At 44.8% G+C, this 22,362-nt stretch overlaps 1 protein-coding gene and 1 long non-coding RNA gene across 3 annotated transcripts; one reads left to right on the top strand and one right to left on the bottom strand.

The window, feature by feature from the left end:
- Positions 1-2,589: 2,589 nt before the first annotated feature.
- LOC307023516 (uncharacterized protein) lies at positions 2,590-14,760 on the bottom strand. Of its 2 annotated transcripts, XM_079656805.1 has the most exons (4): positions 14,240-14,760; positions 5,711-5,872; positions 5,521-5,610; positions 2,590-4,522 (listed from the first exon to the last, which is right to left on the bottom strand). In XM_079656805.1, the coding sequence occupies exons 2-4, from the start codon at positions 5,801-5,803 to the stop codon at positions 4,193-4,195; spliced, it is 513 nt and encodes a 170-aa protein (XP_079512931.1). In that variant the 5' UTR covers positions 5,804-5,872; positions 14,240-14,760; the 3' UTR covers positions 2,590-4,192. The 2 variants fall into 2 exon arrangements, with proteins under 2 accessions (XP_079512931.1, XP_079512932.1); XM_079656806.1 differs by lacking the exon at positions 14,240-14,760 and having other exon boundaries at positions 5,711-6,509.
- Positions 14,761-19,041: 4,281 nt separating this feature from the next.
- On the top strand, positions 19,042-21,836 carry LOC307025548. Its single transcript, XR_013804191.1, has 4 exons — positions 19,042-19,229; positions 19,620-19,680; positions 19,763-20,978; positions 21,416-21,836. It is a non-coding gene; the product is annotated as an uncharacterized lncRNA (long non-coding RNA).
- Positions 21,837-22,362: the final 526 nt, after the last annotated feature.

The raw sequence follows: 22,362 nt of genomic DNA, 5'->3' as shown, positions 1-22,362 counted from the left end.
CCTGTTTACAGGAAATCAAATCCTGGTTCACCTCAAATTTCCTAAAACTCAACAGTGATAAAACTGAGGTAGTCCTCATTGGTTCAAAACTCACACTCACCAAGCAACCTAGTTTTACTCTCACCATCGACAACTCCCCGGTTTCCCCCTCCCCTCAGGTCAAGAGTCTGGGTGTCGTCCTCGACAGCACCCTCTCCTTCCACACCCATATCAACAACACCATCCGGTCTGCCTATTTTCATCTCAGAAACATCAACCGCCTCCGCCCCTCACTCACTCCCCACAGTGCCGCTATCCTGGTCCACTCTCTCGTCACCTCCCGCTTGGACTATTGCAATTCCCTTCTCTATGGTCTCCCCCACAAACACCTACACAAACTCCAACTGGTCCAAAACGCTGCTGCCCGTATCATCACCAGAACCCCTGTCATCAGTCACATCACCCCTGTACTACACCAACTCCACTGGCTTCCCATTAAACACCGCATTGACTACAAGATCCTCTTTCATACTTTCAAAGCCATTCATAACCTCGCCCCCCCATACCTGTCTGACCTTGTCCATGTCAACATTCCCACCCGGTCTCTTAGGTCTGCCTCCTCCATCACTCTCAAAGTTTTCCCAGCCCGTCTCTCCACCATGGGGTCAAGAGCCTTCAGCCGCTCTGCCCCTCACCTCTGGAACTCCCTCCCCCCTGATATTAGAAACATGGACACTATCACCACTTTTCAAACTCACCTCAAAACCCACCTGTTCAGGCAAGCGTATGGCTGACCTGTGCTGCAAGCTGTATGTTTTTAGTAGTTATGTTTTTAAACTGTGTTTTGCTTTTAACTATGTTTGTAAAAATTGTTTTTAACCTTGTTGTACGGCGACCTTGAGTGCCTTGAAAGGCGCCTTATAAAATAAATGCATTATTATTATTATTATTATTATTGTGGAATAAGGGGAATGCAGAGACTGACTACAAGTGTTTTAGGTTCAAGTTAGACAACTAATATCTGGGTTAGTGTTCATGACTTCATGTTTATGTCATGTTAATGGTTAATCTCAATACACACACATTTTCCGTGCTTTCCAATAGTTTAAAATAGTTGTATTCCACTGTTTAATAACCTGTTCAATACAAACTTGCCACTTGTAAAAATGAAATAACATTTCTGTGAACTGATATTTGTTTAGGGGATGTTCCATTTGATTGTAAAATGTCAATGAAGATGTCAGACTTAGTAGACCTCTATTTGTTAATAATTACATACAACACATGGAATTTTTGTGTGTGTGTTCCAAGTGAATCTGCGGCCCCTGGTGGCCAGTACATCAATGATGTGGCCCCCCCCACCATCAAAGTTGCCCATCCCTGCTCTAGATGATAGGAAAGGAGGTTTCAAACTTCCTTTATAACTTCCTTTAGCTTAGGAACCACTGGACCTCCCTGTCACTACCCGATCTGTCCCCCTGCCCGATCTGTACTGCGTATGTGCGAGATGGACAACTCCGGACGGCAACCCAAGTGGGACACTTGACACAGTGGCTTCTGTTAGACAGCCATATGCCATACATTTTTGCATACATTCACAGTAAATATTTATTCAGTATGATAGCTGTCTAACCAAGGTCTGCCCGATGGCCCGGGGCCATCTAGTATTTAGCTCGGGCAATGAAGCCTCACCTGCTGGTTGCCCGATCGGGCAATCTATTATGCCAGTATCATGCAGCTCGCGGATTCAGTAATGAGTGACCCGACAGTAAAACTAAACATATCTATAACTAGTTTAGGTAGTTTGAGAGGTAATTAAAATAGCTACGAGTGATATTCTAACCTGAAGTGTGTGTTTTGTCCGCTCACCGCTGCATGTGATCATGCAGAGCTGCGTGTCGACTCTTCAGCAGCAGCTGATCTCTCTCTCTCCCTCAGATTAGACTTCACTCCTGAGTGTTCCAGGGTATTCTCTGAATACCTTGCAGGCCCTGACGGTTCGCCACTGGTGTATATATATATATATTTGTATTATATTTATAATAACACTTTTGCCTTATCAGAATGAAATCCCATGTAAATTATTTAAGCTTTTAAATGTTTTGTTGTGCCTACTGTGTCACTGTTGACAGAACGTGAGAAATGAGGGAAAAAAGCCTATGGATACACCTGTTATTTGTTCATAACATTTGTTTATAGGTTCATGCTACCTCAATCAAACTTTCACATTATCATAGTGACATTCCATGTATATATTTCCAGCTTTCAAATGGTTTCGTTGTGTATGTTTGTGTTACCTACATGAAAAATAATATCATTTTCAAAATCTGTTTTTACGTTTTTTTGTGATTTGGGGTCCAAAATGTTCATATAGTATCTCAAAATGAAAGAAATAACTATCAGGTTATATAGGTGAGGTGGTCCTTAAAAAAAAGATACCAAACATTGACATGCCAAACATTTTTGAATGGTGTTTAGTAAGACAAATCAAAAGTATGCGAAAACGGCGAAGTTAGCCCAGGACTCCAAAGGGTTAAGCATTTTAAAACGTACAGTATGTGGTAACTTGCCAAAGTGCTTTATTTTGAACGTTCATCAGTTATAATCAAAAAGAGAAATGTGAACGTTAGTTTTTACTGAAATGATTAAATAAAGTCAACATTTCAGTGTTTACTGAGCTGTGTGGGGTTTCTTAAACGTTTTAAAACATGTTTAATGGTGATATACACGGTGATAGGTTAAGGACTAACAAGTTTATAATAAATACATTTGTATTTGTATTTCTACATAAGCATACAACAACACCATCAGAGCACGGTGCAGAGTATCTAAATGCGTTGACAGTAGTCCGCCGTTCTTATTATACATCCATGTTGTCCGCTGTATAGAAAACTGCAGTTTCCCCATAGCAGCAGACACACATTTATGACGTCCACTGGCGCATCATAAACACGTCGGATAGTGAAAGTGCAGTCGGTTTCTCAAAGCACCGCAGTCTCTTTTCCTAAGTCCTTTTCAACTCTCCTATCCACTATCCCTTAACCCTGTGACGTTTCACACAGAGTTTAAGGAATAGTGGATAGGAAAAGACGATAGGAGCTGATTTTTGGACAATTCGACTGCAACCCTTTTGTTCGTTCTTACCTAATTACGCGATGCACTTCAGGTGCATCATTGGTGTACAAATAGCCTGCCAGGTGAAGCACACAGAAAACCAAAATAAAAGCACTGCACTCCAATAATATTTAAGAAACACAACAACAAATATTATAAACATGCAAAAACTGGCTTTCTGCACTGTAAAACAGTTCATGTCAGTTTAACTTGCAAATGAAAGTCCACCTGCTGCTGCCTTGAAAAAGCAAATCAAGTCAACTTGAAGACAATCTTTGTTTCAACTCATTAATGCAAGTCAATCTTGTTGATATGACTTAAAGGTTCTAGTTGTATTAACATTGTTTTTTAAGTTGTCTAAGTTGATTTAACTTTATTCTTAGAGTTGAAACAACTACCAATCTTATATTATTAGTGCAAGAGAACTTTATTTACCTAGTCAAATAAACTCACATTTCAGTATTATAATAACTCACACTTTCAAGTTCTATATTTATATAAGTCATCATTTCAAGTTAGGAAGATTGTAATAATGCATTTGTTTAGATCTATTAGTTGTATTGACTTCGGATAGCAAGTTTACATAAATGAATAATAATTCTTGCAGCGCATTTGTTCAGATATATAACTTTTTTTTTTTAAAACATGTTATACATCAACTTATACCCAAAATGTAAGTGGCAATAGGCCAGATGGAAAAAGAGTAATGGAAATATGATAATATACCATACAATAAACTTTGAAGACTAAAAAGATTATTTTCAAACATTTAGTTCAGGAAAACATAATTATTATTTTTTGGCCTGCTGACCATACCCGAGCTGCTTAGAGTGCCAAACTGTGGCACTCTATTGTACAAACTATATTGCTGGATACACAAACTATGTTTGTTAGATGAACAATGTAGGAGACCCCAAAAACAGTTTCCTCTCAATAAGGGCTTGAAATGTGCATTAGTTTGTTAACAATCTCAGCAGCTGTGTGCATATCTGCACACCTGCACTTTACAAACTACACTGCTGAAAACAAGAACAATATGTAGAATAACAGTCCAAAACAGAAACTTCCTTCTTCCAGGAGCTATGACACAGTCATTTGTTTAGAGGTGATATCTCAGCAGTTTATTTCTGAGTCCATGGATTCTTGCGGAGCACTGGTCTGGTTTGATGGTCATGACGACCTTTTGAAGGAACTCAAAAGAGTATTTCATGTTGCGGGGGTACTCGAGGTTGAGGCAGTAGATTGCCCCCATTAACATGGCGAAGCCTGAGGGCACATCTCGGAGCTCATGTAGGATGATCTTCCCTTCTACCACCACAGCCACATTGAAGACTTCCAGAGGAAATGAGTCAAGCAGAGGGCCTTCATGTCCAATCAACAGTCCAACCTGCATTCCTTTCAGGATCACATCAAGGGTTTCTCCATGAGCCTAATAACAAAGACACATACATCTTAATTGACTGTTCCAAACTTGAAATAAAAACACGACAAATTGCAAGGTCATCATTTTCACCATCATCATCATCATCAGTCATTATTGCAATTCCTAAATTAACAATAGTAATACTATTAATTATATTGGCTATGGCAAAACCTCAAATTAAGCGAGAGAAAAGTAAATATATAATATATAGTAATATAGTAACTTACATCCAGGGTTTGAATTGGGCCGGGGCTGTCTGGGGCTAAGCCCCGGCACATAGGACGATGCTCTGACATAATCACCCTTGCAAATTTCTCATATACAAAAAACGATATGTCTTTTTTCGTTCTTAATATAGACTATATTTAGTGTCGATATGTGTTGACTTTACTTTCAAATAGCAGATCTCTGTGACCGGATATAGTTTTTTGGCTTAGTGAACGTGTGTCTCTGCTCCGATCAGGAGTTGCAGCCCCCCCATGCCCGGACGCCGCTGCTCCTCCTTGAGGAGAGTCTGCAGCGGAGCCGCGAAACCACGCGACCCGTCCTGTAACACGGAGCCCGTTTCCTAAACCAAGCTAAATGTATGTATGCGAGTGCATAAAGCTGAGTTCTGATCGGTCATAATAACATCGACTTTTGGTGATGATTAAATCGTTTACAGTGAAATGTACAGCATACTTTTGGCCATAATCTCGCAGACCTATAACTGAGATTTCATCTAAAATGTTCTCTAGCAAGTGTGCAGAGCAATTATGATTTAAAATAGCAATTTGAAGGTTGGATATTTGTAAACATTTTTGTATGTACATTAATAATTTAAGATCTAAATGAATTCAAATTAAGTAATTGCTATTTGTATTGTGTCATTTGGTGGCATCAATGTTTGCATTTGATACAGATAATGGAGCAGTTGCTTTAGGGCCTCATTAACAGTATAAGGTAAAATCATGAGATCTTCGAGCCCCCCCCACATATCTAATCCCAATTGAACCCCTGCTTACATCACACATCCTGATAACGTTGGAGGAATCCTCTGCAATAAATATTGGAAGACCGAGTATGGCAGCCGTTCTTCTGTTCTGGTTTGTGTCCTCCAGGGGGGAAAAAGATAAGGGTAGGTAAATATGATAGCCAAGCTAGAATCCTTATCTTTGCACATTTTTGGTAATAGTTTCTCTGTAAAATACTTGCCTCTTTCTGAAGACACTGCAGAACACCACTCGTGGCCAACCTTCTTCCAGATGCTACAGCAGCTTTGTAAGCCTCCAACAGACTTGGAACCATGGCATCTAGTCCTTCCAGGAAATATTTCAGCAGGTCTTTGGTGACAATTCTGCTGAACTCGGCACATAGCTAAAACAGAGCAATTACAGGAGTGAGAGAAAAATAAGAGCACCATGTAATAGCTGTAGTAATTTAAAGAGAGGAATCCAAAACATAACGGCAAGAAATAGTACATGCTTTATGTTGTTGAAGTATAATATCCTATAGTTCAGTCATAGTAGTTGTACCACATTGAAAGTCCTCAATTATAATGAAATTATGGAGTATATGATATTATACTCCATTACTTATGTAATAGTATTATCAGCAACTTAAAGGTGGGGTATGTAATTTTGGAGAAACCAGCTCGAGTGTGCTAGAATTTGAAAGTAAAAACACCCTTCATGCAGATCTAGATCAGTCCGCTTCGCGTCGGGCTCCTGATCAGCCTGTCGGGTGTTATTTTCCCCATAATGACCGCGTCGCTGCACATTATCCCTTACCTGTTTTGGCGTGATCCATACATTAGATTTAAACTCAAGCGCTACTGCTATCCCTCTCTCTACCCCTCTCTCTATCCTACACCCCACCCAGCTCCAGACGCTCTCACCTGCTCTTGGATGCCCACACACTACTACATTACGCACCGCACTATTCCCGAAAAAGCTAAGCTACTCTCATGACATTTTGGTATGATACTTAAACGTATAAAGTAATAGTTTGAATATTACACGAAAACACAACACAAATGTCGTCTCCGTGTCTCCTCTACCCCCCCCCCCCCCCCCCCCCCCCCACACACACACACACACACACACACACACACACACACACACACACACACACACACACACACACACACACACACACACACACACACACACACACACACACACACACGCAGAGTGGAGAGAAAAAAGGAGACAAGGTAGATCTCCCTCCAAAAATTTGAGTTGCCTCCAGGGTCTGCAGCATGTATCTATGGCAGCATGCGCCACATTACACGTCTTTAAGTGTATACAGTTCTATTTCGTATATGGCTTCGCCCTCTAAGGCTATCGCTATTGGGTAATCCCCCTGCGCCCCCGCGCAGCACTGAAACACTTGTAGTCCACGCCCACCCGCAAGGTGGGCCCCACCCTCGGGCCTCCTTCCGGTATAAATAGGAAGGTGGCCCGGCAATCTGCTCCCTCTTTTTTTCAGCAAACCTGCACAGTTACTGAAGCACAGCAATTGAGAATCATCATGAGCAACAACTGCGTCCGTGGTTGTCCCTCATGTGGCTCTGGGTTCATAATGAGTTATGACCTGCAGAGATAAAAGCAGTATGCGAATCCTGCCGGGGGTCAGAGCACGCGTACGCGGCTCTAAACCAGCAGGTAGCATGCACTGCGCTCGTCTCCCCTCGGGCGACAGGAAGCGGAGAGCGGACACTCTTGCTGCTGTGGCCGAGGAGGACGATTGGCCCGTCCAGGCTTACGAGCCCGCGGACGGGGCCTCGTGTCCCTGGGGCAGAGTGCCGGGCAGGAGTCCGAAGCAACTCCTGCCCCGCCTCCCTCCACGGTTCACCGTTCGGTTCTCCCCTCCCTCCTCTCCCCCGGACGGGGGAGACAGAGTCGGAGCAGGGTGCCAGCTTGGCGGCCGAACATGCTTTCCCCCTCTCCGTCACCACAGCGCGGCGGCGTCTGTTACGGAAACGGCCAGAAAAGTGCTACTGGACGCTCCAATCAGCCCGGACGGGCTGTTTGGACCCCAGTTCATGAAGACGGCCGCGGAACAGGTGGACGGCATTCGCCAGCATGTACAGCTGGCTCCAGTCGGCTGAGCTGCCACAGCGGCACCAACGCCCGCAGCAGCCGCGGCGTCCACGCCTGCCACAGGAGGCCACAAGCGGAGAGACGCCCACAGCAACCGCCCCGGCGGCTGAAGGGGCTCCATCCCACGTCTCCGCACCCCCGCCACCCCATAGACAGGGTCTCCCGGCGGCGAGTCAAATGGGAGTGAGGCTCCCCCGCTCCTGGTCGGCTCCGCGAGAGCCTCCGAGGAAGCGGAGCCGGTAATTAAGCCGGCTGCCACTAATCTGTTGATTAAGTAGGCAGCAGGGCTCCCTGCAGAAGCCTGCTGGTTTTAACCTATCGGTTAATAAACCTGCAGAGCTCGCGGCATTCCTCTGTCCGAGATACGCCTCCTACACACGGTCATAACCCATGAGCGCCGGTATAACGCCTCATGTGGACAGCACTGCACACACCTCCACTCATCCCCTGAGCGTGTACACGCCTCATGATGACAGCCGGAGTGAAACGCAGCGTGTGGAGGTTTCCTCGCAGCCCTTTCGCCTCACGGGCAGCGGCGGCGAGGGCAATGCCCCGCCTCCCTCCACGGTTCACTGTTCGGTTCTCCCCTCCCTCCTCTCCCCCGGACGGGGGAGACAGAGTCGGAGCAGGGTGCCAGCTTGGCGGCCGAACATGCTTTCCCCCTCTCCGTCACCACAGCGCGGCGGCGTCTGTTACGGAGACGGCCAGAAAAGTTCTACTGGACACTCCAATCAGCCCGGACGGGCTGTTCGGACCCCAGTTCATGAAGACGGCCGCGGAACAGGTGGACGGCATTCGCCAGCATGTACAGCTGGCTCCAGTCGGCTGATCTGCCACAGCGGCACCAACGCCCGCAGCAGTCGCGGCGTCCACGCCGGCCACAGGAGGCCGCAAGCGGAGAGACGCCCACAGCAACCGCCCCGGCGGCTGCAGGGCCTCCGTCCCACGTCTCCGCTCCCCCGCCACCACAGGGACAGGGTCTCCCGGCGGCGAGTCAAAGGGGAGTGAAGCTCCCCCGCTCCTGGTCTGCTCCGCGAGAGCCTCCGAGGAAGCGGAGCCGGTAATTAAGCCGGCTGCCACTAATCTGTTGATTAAGTAGACAGCAGGGCTCCCTGCAGAAGCCTGCTGGTTTTAACCTATCGGTTAATAAACCTGCAGAGCTCGCGGCATTCCCCTGTCCGAGATACGCCTCCTACATACGGTCATAATAACCCATGAGCGCCGGTATAACGCCTCATGGGGACAGCACTGCACACACCTCCACTCATCCCCTGAGCGTGTACACGCCTCATGATGACAGCCGGAGTGAAACGCAGCGTGTGGAGGTTTCCTCGCAGCCCTTTCGCCTCACGGGCAACGGCGGCGAGGGCAATGGTGTGGCTCGTCACCATGAAGACCATTACAGCACATCACAGAGAAGCCAGAACGGGGGAATGAGCAGTATTCCAGGCTGAGTGCCCCCAGCGGAAGCGCCCGCAGCGCCACGGCGCCAGGGCTCGCTGCAGAACCCTGCTTTAACCTATCGGTTAATTAACTGCAGAGCTCGCTAATTAAGCCGGCTGCCACTAATCTGTTGATTACCAGCAGGGCTCGCTGCAGAAGCCGGCCCGTTTTAACCTCGGTTAATAACCTGCAGAGCTTGCGGCATTCCTCTGTCCGAAATACGCCTCGTACACACGGCCTTAATAAACCCATGAGCGCCGTTATAACGCCTCATGTGGGCAGCACTGCACACACCTCCATCCATCCCCTGAGCGTGTACGCGCCTCATGGTGAGAGTCGGAGTGAAACGCAGCGTGTGGAGGCTTCCTCGCAGCCCTTTCGCCTCACAGTGGCGGCGAGGGCAATGGCATCACAGAGAAGCCAGAACGGGGGAATGAGCAGTATTCCAGGCTGAGTGCCCCCAGCGGCAGCGCCACGGCGCCAGGTCTCGCTGCAAGAAGCCTGCTGGTTTTAACCTATCGGTTAATAACCTGCAGAGCTCGCTAATTAAGCCGGCTGCCACTAATCTGTTGATTAAGTAGACAGCAGGGCTCGCTGCAGAAGCCTGCCGGTTTTAACCTCGGTTAATAACCTGCAGAGCTCGCGGCATTCCTCTGTCCGAGATACGCCTCCTACACACGGTCATAATAAACCCATGAGCGCTGTTATAACGCCTCGTGTGGACAGCACTGCACACACCTCCATTCATCCCCTGAGCGTGTACACGCCTCATGATGAGAGCCGGAGTGAAACGCAGCGTGTGGAGACTCCCTGGCGTGGCTCGTTGCCATGACGACCACAGAACATCTCGAGCATGTGCGCCCGCTCTTAGAGTGTTTCTCAGAGTGGCAGCGCGTGTGTCTGATGGACAGATGGATGAGCAGGCTGATCAGCAGAGGATACGTCCTGCAGTTCGCCTCTCCCCCACCCCCACAGTTCAATGGGATACAGGAAACACTCCTGTCCTCCCAGAAGCTATGTCTTGCGCTCCAATCCGAGCTGCTGGAACTCCTGTTGAAAGAGGATATTTCCAGGGTTCCTCAAAGGGAGGAAAATCAGGGGTTTTCACTCCCGTTATTTTTCTAATCCCGAAAAAGACTGGGGGAATGAGACATCCTCGATCTGTCAGTATTCCACATGCTGACGATCAAACAGGTGCTGGAATGTTTTCACCAGGACGACTGGTTCACTTCCACCTGAAGGATGCATACTTCCACGTACCCATCATCCCGAAACACAGGAAATTCCTGCGTTTTCCATTCAGGGAATATCAGACCAGACAATCGTCTGCCGTTCGGATATTTCCTGGCTCCTCGCATTTGTGTAGAGAAGGCTGGAGCCACTACACAGAGGAGGGATGAGAGTGTGGTTTTCCTCTGGACGACCTGCTATTTGCTGGCTCGCCCCAGGGAGGAAGTCGCTTTACAGACGGTACATCTCGTATCGCATCTGTCAAAGCCTGGGTTTCATAATAAATTGGAAGAAGAGCTGTCCTCTTCCCTCTCAGACAATCGTTTATCTGGGAGTGGAGTTAAACTCAGCCAGCATGAGAGCGCGACTCTCGCGGCAGCGAGGGGAAGAACTGACAGCTCTCTTCCGGCGTGTCACAACCCACACAGCCCTCTCCGTGACGCAGCTGCTCGGCGTTGGCGTCAGCTGGTCACGTGATGATTCCCCTGAGTCTCTTCCAACAGGGGGACACTCCAGAGGTGGTTCATTCGCTGCAGAAGCCTGCTGTTTTAACCTATTGGTTTATAAACTGCAGAACTCGCGGCATTCCTCTGTCCCAGATATGCCTCCTACACACGGTCATAATAACCACGAGCACCGTTATAACGCCTCGTGTGGACAGCATGCACACACCTCTCATCCCCTGGGCGTGTACGCGCCTCATGAGGAGAGACGGAGTGAAAGGCAGCGTGTGGAAACTCCCTTGCAGCCCTTTTGCCTCACGGGCAGCGGCGGCGATGGCGTGGCTCGTCACCATGAAGACCATTATGGCACTTCACAGAGAAGCCTCTCCCTCCAGCAGTTCCATGGGATACAAGAAACACTCTTGTCATCCCAGGAACAGTGTCTTGCGCGGTTTTTACCCCCGCTATTTTTTCTAAATCTCCTCTGTCCGGTGCGCGCGCTGTCCTGCTATGTGGCGCGCACGGCGGCCTGGCGCCGTTCTCAGCGCCTGTTCGTGCACTATAGAGAGAGCTCGATTGGGCAACCTCTGTCTGCACAACGGCTGTCACACTGGCTGTGTGAGGCTGTGTCACAGGCATATGTCTCCTCTGGGGTGGAGCCCCCGGAGAACATCAAGGCGCACTCCACCAGAGGAATTTCCTCCTCCACGGCTTTGCACGGAGGAATGTCAGTGGAAGATATTTGCACGGTTGCATCTTGGTCTTCCCCCTGTTCATTTATTCATTTTTATTTGAGGGATGTCTCCCATTCCTCTCTGACACACCCTGTACTGGGTGTCCTATCGGGGTGAGTGACGTCAGGGAGCCAGCTGTGCGCCTCTCTCCTGCCTTTTGGCACGCGGAGAGCGGCCCATTTCCCCTCTTATAGGAGGGATGTTCCTTTTTCCTCTAACACACTTTGTACGGAGTGCCTGGTCAGAGTGAGTGACGTCAGGGATCCAGCTGTGAGCTCTCCTGCCTGTCTGCACGCAGAGAGATGCTGTTCCCCCACTACGATCGCAGGACGAGGTGGGACTTTCGTCTCTACTTTCTCACAGCGGCCGGTATGTATTGTTCCCAGCCTTCACCCCGTCGGGAAGATAGGCATGTTTTGCTATGTTCCAGGTACGGTGATGAGCCATTACGCATGGCACATCAGGCAGGGGGGTGTTATTGAGCAGGTATGTCTGTGCTTCTAGTGCCGGGCGGACCCAGTGGGGCGCAGACTACATCATGCTTCGCCCTTAACCCAATAGCGATAGCCTTAGAGGGCGAAGCCATATACGAAATAGAACTGAGATTACCTACTGTAACCCCAGCTTCTATGAGTAAATGGCGCAGCCCTCTAAGTGCGGGGCCCCACTGGCTCTACGAATAGCTGAAGAAAAGTTATGTTGTATGGGAGCAGATTGCCGGGCCACCTTCCTATTTATACCAGAAGGAGGCCCGAGGGTGGGGCCCACCTTGCGGGTGGGCGTGGACTACAAGTGTTTCAGTGCTGCGCGGGGGCGCAGGGGGATTACCCAATAGCGATAGCCTTAGAGGGCTGCGCCATTTACTCATAGAAGCTGGGGTTACAGTAGGTAACCTCAGTTCATAATAAATTGTATTTTTTACTGGTCAATATTAAACCCAAAGTGCACGCACAGCCATTAAAAGTGACACAGTATCGCTCCCTTATCCCTGACTGTAGCTAGCTGACAGCGAACGTTGCTAATGGCAATTTAAGCTAGCAAGCTTACCACTTAATTGTCAAAGCAAACCTAAATGTCGAAGTAAATTAAGATAAGTTAACAATGTTAACAGTTAAAAACAAAACCATTTGCTTACACTTTAATATGTTTAGCTTTCTATCAATATTAGCAGTGCTTGAATTGGGCCGGTACTCACCGGTACGCAGTACCGGCACTTCTGATTTTTACCCATGTAGTACCGGCACTTCTTACTGAGTAACGGCAAGGTGCCGGTACTCACTAAAATGCCGGTACTCAGCCGCCGGCAATATACGTATATATTGTAAACGCAACGCAGCGCAAATGTGGGTCTGACTCTGCCTCACAGAGGGTGACTGGCTGTCTACATGACGTGGCCTGCCGACATTGCCACTTTCATACAGATCATACTAATGCCCTCGATTGGTCTCTGTGTGTCATTCAAGCTCGGGAGGGTGTGTGTTGTGTATGTGTGGCGCGAGCGAGCGAGAAAGCGCGCGCACCGGTTACGTGTATTGTTGTTAGCATCTGGTGCTAGCTAGCTGCGCTAACGGATATAAGGAGCTTTTTCAACAACAAGGTGGAGGGAGAGTCCTTTGCTGTCAGACTGAGAGGCTGATAACTACAGCTCTGGTGCGGTAAATTACTTTCTGAGTCTTTAGATAGTTAACTTAGTTTAAGTTATCTCAGTGGGTCTCAAACGGTTCGGTCACCATTTATGTAAACACATATTTCCATTTGGGGGGGTAGTGATTAGTAAAATATGCATGAATAATACAAACAAAATGTTAACTAGGTGAAAAAAGGTAAGATAAACTTGTTGAGAGCTAAAACTAGTCTTTGCTGTTGCCTCAAAGAGGAGCAGGGGGGAGAGGAGGGAGACAGGAGAGGCCGATTCAGGAGCCCAGACACACTCACAACTATAAATGAACCAAAAACAAATAAATAAACAAGTTTCAATGTTTTTTCATATTGGATATTGTATGTTATTGGTTATGGCCATGTACTTATGATTGTATGATTATTTAAATGTATACATTTTTGTTTCATATGGGTGTAGTCTCTTTATTTCCCCCTCAAAATGCACCAGATTGATGCATTTAAGTCCAACATTTTTTGTTGGGTAGTAGATTTAAACTAGAGGGCTATCACTTTGTGCAGCAACGCTATTGACAAATAAATCCAGCAAAATGGCACAAAAAACTGGTAGTGGCCTCAGGGACGAGGAGTCATTTAACCAGCCAGTAGGAGTCAAGCTTTACTTTCTTTTATATCCATAAAGAAAAAGTAAATCTGTTTACAGTTGTTTCATTATGGATGTTGAGAGGTATCCGTATATCTCTTCATTTTGCTCTCAAATTGCACCAGATTGATGCATCTAACTTCAATATTTAAAAAAAAATGTTCCTGGGGGAGCATGCCCCCGGACCCCCCTAGACTAGAGGGTGTCAGGTCCACTCCCCACTTATAAAAATAGCACTTTACCACTGCGCCCCCTCTAATCTCAGATGCACCCTGAGTCATTTTGTTTAAGTACAGTGAGCCTTTCTAAAATATACAGTAAAGAGACAAACCCACCAGCATTATAGGATATACTATGACTTTGTTCGAAATACTTGTTGCTGATTTAGAGTACTGGCACCTTTTTTATTCCAATTCAAGCACTGAATATTAGTAAGGACAACGTCCACAGATAACTTCATACTCTTTATTTTTTCAAACCGTAGTAGTATCAGGCAAATAATTAAAGGTTTTAAAATCATTAAAACTTACCTCCTTTACTGTCTTGCAGCAGAAATAAAATGCCCTCCCTAACCGTAGCCGGTGTTTGAGACTGTAGGTTAACGTATCAATCCGCCTCCGTTGGATCACCGCTGCAGGTGCACATAATTCCTCCGCCAGCGGAAGTAGTCCTCATTTAGATCAAAATGTGTCTTTACTTTAGTCCAAATTAAAACATGACATCTTTAGGATATACTAGTTGATTACATCCATGCTTAAACGTTGCATTCAGTTTAGGGAGGAGTTTGTTTTTTTAAACTCAAATGTGGAAGCATACGTTTTTTTCTGTGGCTCACAAACCTGCCTTCCCGCCTTTTTCTTTTGTTTCTTTTTTCAACTGATAACTTGCTAAGGAAAGTTGAGTCAATGTGACAAAATGTTTAAGTTGTCAAGACAGTGAATAAATGTAAGTTTAACCTTCTAAAACTATAAAAGCTGAATTCAAAATCAAAAACTTTTCAAAGCTCTTTGAATTAAAGAGACAATGTAACTTGACATAACTAAATGGGGCTGTGATGTTTTACAGTGTGGCTGACCTTTGTGACATAAACTCTTTTAAAGATGCTCCAAATTTATTTTATAAAAAATGAGTCTGTTTATCATTTCTCCATCTTCTTCTGGATGTTTGATACAATACGATAATACTTTATTGTCAGAGCTGGCATTTTTCTTGCATCACAGGGAAATGTATGGCTTTAAATGCTCTTGGCTCTCCGTCTCCTCGTTGAGTCATCTCTCCAAATTCCTTCTCTCTCCTCCGAGCTCCGAAAAGCAAACCTGTGAAACTGTCGGGCCTGGATCCTCTGTTTTTGGAGGGGGGAGGAGCGGGGCTGGCGAGGACACCGGCTGAGGAGGAGGAGGAGGAGGAGGAGGAGGAGGAGGAGGAGGAGGAGGAGGAGGAGGAGGAGGGAGATGGAGAGGGGGGGTTGTCTGTCCTCGCAGACAGATGGTGTGGGGGGGGCTGGTCCATGATGGGCTGGTGCTGGATGGGCTCCATGTGCTGTAGTGGGTAACGGAGGCCCAGGGTGGGACGTAGGCGGCTCTCTGATCCTGAGCGCCACAGTCGTCCTCAGGCACAGGAGTCCACTTCCCCCGCCCATCTGCTGCTACCATCGCAGCTATGGCAAGCGAAAATATACACAGGCAAGTGTACACGTGCGTCACACACACACACACACACACACACACACACACACACACACACACACGCACACACGCACACACACACACACACACACACACACACACACACACACACCCGTCAGCGACTGCACCCTGCAAATCTGCACTTTTGGGTTCAGTTACAGTGCACCGTTCTTCCCCCACAAAATCCCTCCTCCCCATCTTACTAAATTAGCCTCCAGGTTTAAATGGATCCCACCAGCTTCCACACACAGTTCTTGTCACGCTGAATCTGACGCCTGTAAAGCAATTTAATTGTTTTTATTCACAAAGTTTGGAGATAAACAGAATGGAGATATGTGCAAATGAAAACACTAATAAGCTTTAGAATAGGGGCCCAGACAGACAAATTGTAAAATCATTAAAAAAGAAATATGTGAAATGACACACCCCAATAATCTATCAGAAGTGTTATTATAGGCAGCATTTACAATATGTATTACTAACACTTCTAGAATTGAGAGTTCATGTATACAGAAACATTTAGTAGCTTAAAAAAACAGCTAACACTAACCAATACCCTAAAAACAAATCTAACCCTAACTAGTAAACGTTCCCAAAACACTTTTCTAATAAGTCTTTACATTGGTTTAAAATATGTAAGATGAAATAAACAGATATATATTACAAAGGGAAAATCCTACATTATATCAAACGACTCCCACAATTTGTCGATGTTCGCAACCTTTGCTAAGAAGCCATCTCGACACCGGGGATGTAATGCTTTGCCCTCACCTTTAAGAGGAAGGGGGGATCCACAGACTGGGGGACAGGAGGGAGGGACGAAAAAAACACGTCGCCATAAGGTCTGTAATGTATGCCGCAGGATGATGCGTTCCTGTACTGATGCATGTTCCCAGAGAAGGTTTTTTTTCTCGAATCATAAATGTTTTCACAATCAGGATGGTGATAAATGTGCTAACACACGTGTAGCAGCTGGAGCGATATGGACTTGAAGGACGGGTGACGTTGGAGCAGGGCAGAAGGCTGAGTCAACCTGGAAGCACTGCCATCATCAAATGTTACACCAGACTTTCAAATGTGTTCATCTGCGTAATGATAGTTGTGAGTAATTTCGCTAATTGCCTTCCTCTGGTTCCCTCCTGCTCCAGATTGTGCAGTTTGGACAGAAGGGAAACACCCGTCGCACTGTTACAGGTTCAACAAAAACACACTGTCACCTCCGATCTGGTTCATTAATACAATGTGGGTATTTTCACGTCCATATGGCTGGTGTGTCTTACAGGAAGGAACAATAAATCAACAGTTGTTTTTCTGTGTAGTTACGCTGATCTAACCACTGGGATATTTATCTACTCCTGGAAACACATATTAAAAGGTTCATATTTGAGTTGAATCCACTATCTACGCCAAAATCTACTCTGTCTCCCTTTTCCTTAAAATACAAGATGAGATGCTGCAAACTTGTATAACAAGTGGAGGTATGAAAGTGTTGCTCCTTGTTTACTTCAGTAGCATAGTGGCATCACTAGGTGACACTCGCGCTTCTATTGGCTAGTGCTCCAACACATTGTACGTGATTGGCTAAGACGCTGGAGATCTCTAAGCGGTTGACCAATCACAACATAGCCGGCCAGCTAACCAATCAGAGCAGACTGGGCTCGGGTTTCAGACAGAGGGTCAGAAGAGGTGCCGGAGCACAGGCAGTATGAGAAAAATAAAGAGCTTTTTGAACATTAAATCATGGAGACATGTCCCAGTAGAGACACTACATACTGATATACACCTAAAGATGAGCATATTTATATTCAGCCACCTTAGGTATTTACAACATATGCATACCCCTGCTGAATGTTCAGCACGCCCTAAAAACTTTAATCCATATTAAATTAATATGAAAGTTTGGGGGGAATATTAGTAGAGATAACTTGCAATACCTTAATTTTCAAATTTTCGTCCTTATGCTCTGGGTTTTCGTATGCAGAAATTGAAGATGGACTTAAAAATAGGTGGAAACACGCTTGATGACCTATTTAAACACGATGTAGCAGTAGCACAAGTAGGAATAATCCCAAAGTCTTGGGAAATTCTTACATTTTACATTCCTCAAAGTGTGCTAAGATTAGGAAGTCAACATAAGATTCCTGTCTTACCAGGCTATAGCAGCAATACTATAGAGAGTTATTAAAGAAGCAACAGGTCAAATTTGTGTAAGAGGAAAATTAAGGTCCTTTTTTTTTCAAATTACATTCTACACTCCAAGCTGACAAGACTGAATGAAATCCTCCTTTACAAAGATGTACCAGTTTAAAGTAAATATGTTTTATCATATAAACCATGGTATTTAGAAAGGAAATACGTTAAAAGTCATTGCACATTCCCCATTTCAGTTATTTTCCTTTTCCTTTTTACAAAGCATTTAACACACTAACAACATATATGAGATTCTGCTGAGTGCCGGGCTTGACATGCTTTCAGCAAAAGGCCCTTAGCCAGCTGTCTGAATGCCAGTTAGGGAAACATTAGCCCTTAAATATTAATGCAGTAATATGGCATTGTTGGAATGCTTACTGAGCTGTGGGCTCCGGGCCTGCTGGGCTATTTGTCACACTCCAAAAAGCTCACAGCGGACAGAAAAGAAACCCTCTACGAAAGGGCGAGCGCTTGAGCGTAAGAAAATAAAAAGCACCACCTTTTATTCCTACAACATTGTACCTACTTTAAGTATCATTTGTATAGCCGCAGGTTAGTCTCTGATCTCCTCTTTCTGCTCAAAATTGCTCCAACATATGATATAGTTTTCTTTTTAATTGCTAACCAAAATGAAATCCAAGTGAGATTTGTGCCATCAAAAACAGGTACAAAACGCATTAATAGTCAAAGCAGCCCCCCTCCCCCCACGTTATTTCTTTCTCGCTCTGTGTGAATCTTCCAGCAACAGATGGCCGATCGAAAAAATCTGCAACACATTTATTTTCTCTCTCCTTTATTTTAACAAAACTGTCATAATTGGACGGCTACCCGACCACACATATTTTAATATGTATTGTTTCGGTTCCAGCAGAGAGATATTTTCATCTTACATCATCTACTGAAGCGAATAATACTTGCCTTTGGGAATAAGTTGCAAACAACAGTTTTTTTTAAAAGATTGTAGGAAATTCAAACTATATTCACTACGCATGAGATACATGCACACACACACACACACACACAGTGCTTTACTGTTTGCAATGTATTAACCTAGGAGACACCCTGTGGTGCTTTAGGTAGCTGGCGTTGATGCCTTAAACTCTGCAGGGAACAAGAAGAAAGGCGGAAAAAATAATACGCTAACAACTCGTCTTTAACTTCAGAGAAGGAGTGAGGTCATTATTCTGCAAAGGAACTAAAGGTATTAAATAAATGTAGTGGAGTAAAAGAACACGATTTACCTCTGAATGGTAGAGTAGAAATACAATGTAGCAGAAAATGTTAATTCTGAAGTATATTACAAACACCTCTTAATTGTACTTAAGTACAGTAGGCTACTTGAGTAAATGTACTTAGGCCCCGGGCCACACAAGGACGAAAACGGTCGTTTGCGTTACTGTAAAGTGTCATATAGACCGTTCGGCCACACGAGGGCGACCGAATATGACAGTAAACAACTGCGGAAACGATAACGGCAGCGCCGTATAGACTGAGAGTTACGTCATCTCCGTTCACTCCAATGGACCACTTTTTTACAGCAATGGCGGATCGTGGAGCCTCTCAATCGTTCCCCGGAAGTTAGCGCCAAGGCTAGCAGAGCTGTAGAGTTGCAGCATAATAGACCGTTCGTGACGGACTTTTAAAGGTAAGAAGAAGTTTAAAGATTTATATTGCGGATATTATCAGTACATCTGATTCAAATTAACATGTGTATTAAAGGATGTCAGTGGATTATCCCTAAATTAGTAGATTTAGGGAACGTTTACAGATAACAGATAAAGCTAGGATAACGGATCAAGTTAGCAACACACGTTGAACAGCCTTTTAATTGTAAATTCCGTTCTCTTAATGTCCTTTCGTCCAACGTTGTTGAGTTAGAGAAGAGGGGCTTCTAAACAGGATTGTATGCGGGGGTGGAGGGAGTTAAATATTAGATAAATATAACTTTGGTGCGTGTAAGAGTGAGTGTTTTTAGCAGAGCCATATTGTGTCCTTGTGATTATGTTGATTATTACCTGTCTGTATAATGTTGCAGCTCAGCTGATTTTGGATTGATGTCAAAGGGAGAGGGACTTAAGTGAGAGTGAAAACACAAGGTAAGTTTAATACTACTGTTTTATATAAGTAAGCATACTAAACATGTATTCTATCACTGTATTATATAAGTAATCTTGTTAGTAACCTGGCAGGTGGAGGGGCAGTGATGTTACAGGTGGAGGAGCAAAACTGCAAGACTGCAAACTCACAAGACAGAGAAATCAAAGTTTGTTCTCCAGAGAAGAGGTTGATTTCACTTCATTTATTTCATATTTTCTAAAGATGTGGAAATGGCAAAAAAAAAAACTTGAGAGCTGTAACCAAGACAACTGTAACAACATGAGTAGAGAGCCACCAAGGTTTTTCAAGTCCCTCTCTTACTCCATTTTGCCAACCCAAACTTCCAGGTACATGACGGGACACCTTGCTTGTTTTTGTTGTTTGCGCTCCTCTGGCTGGGTGCTGGCAGGTGGAGGGGCAGTGATGTTACGGGTGGAGGGGCAGTGATGTTAGCTGTTACACACCAGGCTCAAACTTAACACATTGCATCCTTCTTTGCAGTGTCCTTATTCCTGGAAGGGGAATCTGTAATTCCTGCAGAGTTTTGTAACCCGTTGGTCCGCACGCAAAGCGAATTTTTAAAGCCTTCTTAATTGTCTCATTGCTCCATTTCATCCCCTTTGTGGTGAGTCTGCCTAATGCCTTAAGTTGGTCTTTTGAAAACGTTTTCTTATATTTGTTGTCCCTAATTTTCATTGTTTTCTTGAGAGCTGCATTTTCCTTCCTGATTTTTCTTAGTGCAGACTTTGCTTTTTTGGTGATTCCTTCTTGGCTCTTTAATTTTCTCTTTAATTTTTTTAATAGATCTGTTTGACTGGCTGCTGGTTCCCTCGTATGCTGACTGGCTGCTGGTTCTCTTGTATGCTGACTGGCTGCTGGTTCCCTCGTATGCTGACTGGCTGCTGGTTCCCTCGTATGCTGACTGGCTGCTGGTTCCCTCGTATGCTGGCTGAGTGGGTGGTGTCCACCCTCCCTGTCTCTCCTCACTAGCCATGTCCTCTCTTTCTTCACCCTCACTTTCCTTTCTCTCAGTCTCCTCATCCATTCTTCCCTCAATCTTTGAGACCAATGTAAGTAGAAGACATGGCACTGTAGATTTTCGAACATTTAAAATATTATACCACTTAAAAATAAGAAATATGACTTTTGTTACTAAGTGTTCATACTTATTATACCTGTGTCACCTTTCACTCTATAGCTGTGATCATGAGCTATGGGCTTTGTAGATACAGGTCCCGGGGTGAATCGTGGTGCAGGGGCCCTTCTCTTTTTGACCACAGGGCGATGCACGAAGATGGTGGGTATAGCCTCTGCTCTCAGCCTAGTCTTGCCCTTTTTTGTCTTGACAAACTGGTCTGCATCAAAATGTGCCTGCGGAGTGACTTGAGGTTACTTCACACACAGAACAACTCAGTTTTGTCTGCCCAGATACATATTCCATAGTGGTTGAATACACAGTATTAGGAAATACTTTATACTTACTGGACATGTTATACTCATTAAATACTGTATATAAAATATGACCAAGAATGTGAGACAACTTTATAGAAATTCATATCACATCTGTTACTTATGCCATTTGTCATACTTTGTTAAACTCACAAATAATAAAGTTCCATAACTTCAGTTGGGAACAAAGACCACACCTTATCTCCCCAAGGCAATTTCCCATTCAATAGGTGTCCTATATAGGTGTGTATAACCCTTTCTCCTGTCTGTTACTCCCTCTTTCAGCACAAGAACCAGAGGGGGATTCAATGGAGCCTGAATACCTGCATTGAGACCCTCACCCTGCACCCTGAGTCTCAACTCTGTATTTTTCAAGCCTTTCCCTGTTTTTTTGTATTAAACAAAACATTAAGCTTTCCCAATGGTGTGGTTTTCGTTTTGTGAAAAAGTGCAAATGCAGTGTTTGTATATAATAACTTCACATATTTTTTTGCTGTTGGTCGTGAAATTGCTCCTGCTGAATTGAGCCAGCCATTTTTTCCTGCGCTCTGTGTCAGTGGGGAAGCCGTACATTCGTACTCCTTTCTCTGAGCGATTTGAGCATCCCCAGGCAGCACAGCAAACCATGGTGGCGACTAGGAGGCAGCACAGCAAACCAGGACAACACGGAGGAAAAGGCACAGACAAACTGCATGATATGCTATTCAATGTTTATTGAATTCCATGTATTTGCAATGGATGTAGTCCTTTAATAGTCACCTGTCGGTCTCCTGTCTTTTCTGAAAGCCATAAAGATGACATTAGTCATTTAGATAACTTGTGTCCTCAATTACCATGGGATTACTGAAACTACCATGAATTTAAGAAAATGGTAGAAATTAATCTAATCTGAATTTTGAAGAATTCCTTTAGATCCCCTCCCTCTAAATATATCAATAAACATTAGAAAGTGATGCTCCTGACTACCATACAAGTTTAAGAAGATAATATTGGTTTTAAAGAATTCCAAGCTATAAACAGCAACAGGCTCTTTAACCAAGGCACTGTTAGCATGTAAACTAGTTGTTCACACTAATCCTAATATTATCACTTAATATTAGCAAATTCTATTTTATTTTTTAAAACATATTGATGTAAATACATACACATATCGATTTGTTGTATAAATATTGCAAATCAAAACCTTTATTCACTAATAATTACCAAAAATCGTAGTTCTATCTCCTGTTATC

This window comes from Notothenia rossii, assembly GCF_949606895.1.
Source record: "Notothenia rossii genome assembly, chromosome: 11".
NCBI classification, from domain to species: Eukaryota; Metazoa; Chordata; class Actinopteri; order Perciformes; family Nototheniidae; genus Notothenia; species Notothenia rossii.
The sequence above is the reverse complement of the archived record's forward strand: the minus strand, read 5'-3'. Positions and strand labels throughout refer to the sequence as shown.

Coding starts and splice junctions, on each gene's coding strand:
- LOC307023516 (XM_079656805.1), bottom strand. CDS start 5,803: ATGGTTCCAAGTCTGTTGGAGGCTTACAAAGCTGCTGTAGCATCTGGA. Junction 5,611..5,710: donor TGCAGTGTCTTCAGAAAGAG/GCAAGTATTTTA, acceptor TCCCCCCTGGAG/GACACAAACCAGAACAGAAG. Junction 4,523..5,520: donor ACGTTATCAGGATGTGTGAT/GTAAGCAGGGGT, acceptor CTTTGTTATTAG/GCTCATGGAGAAACCCTTGA.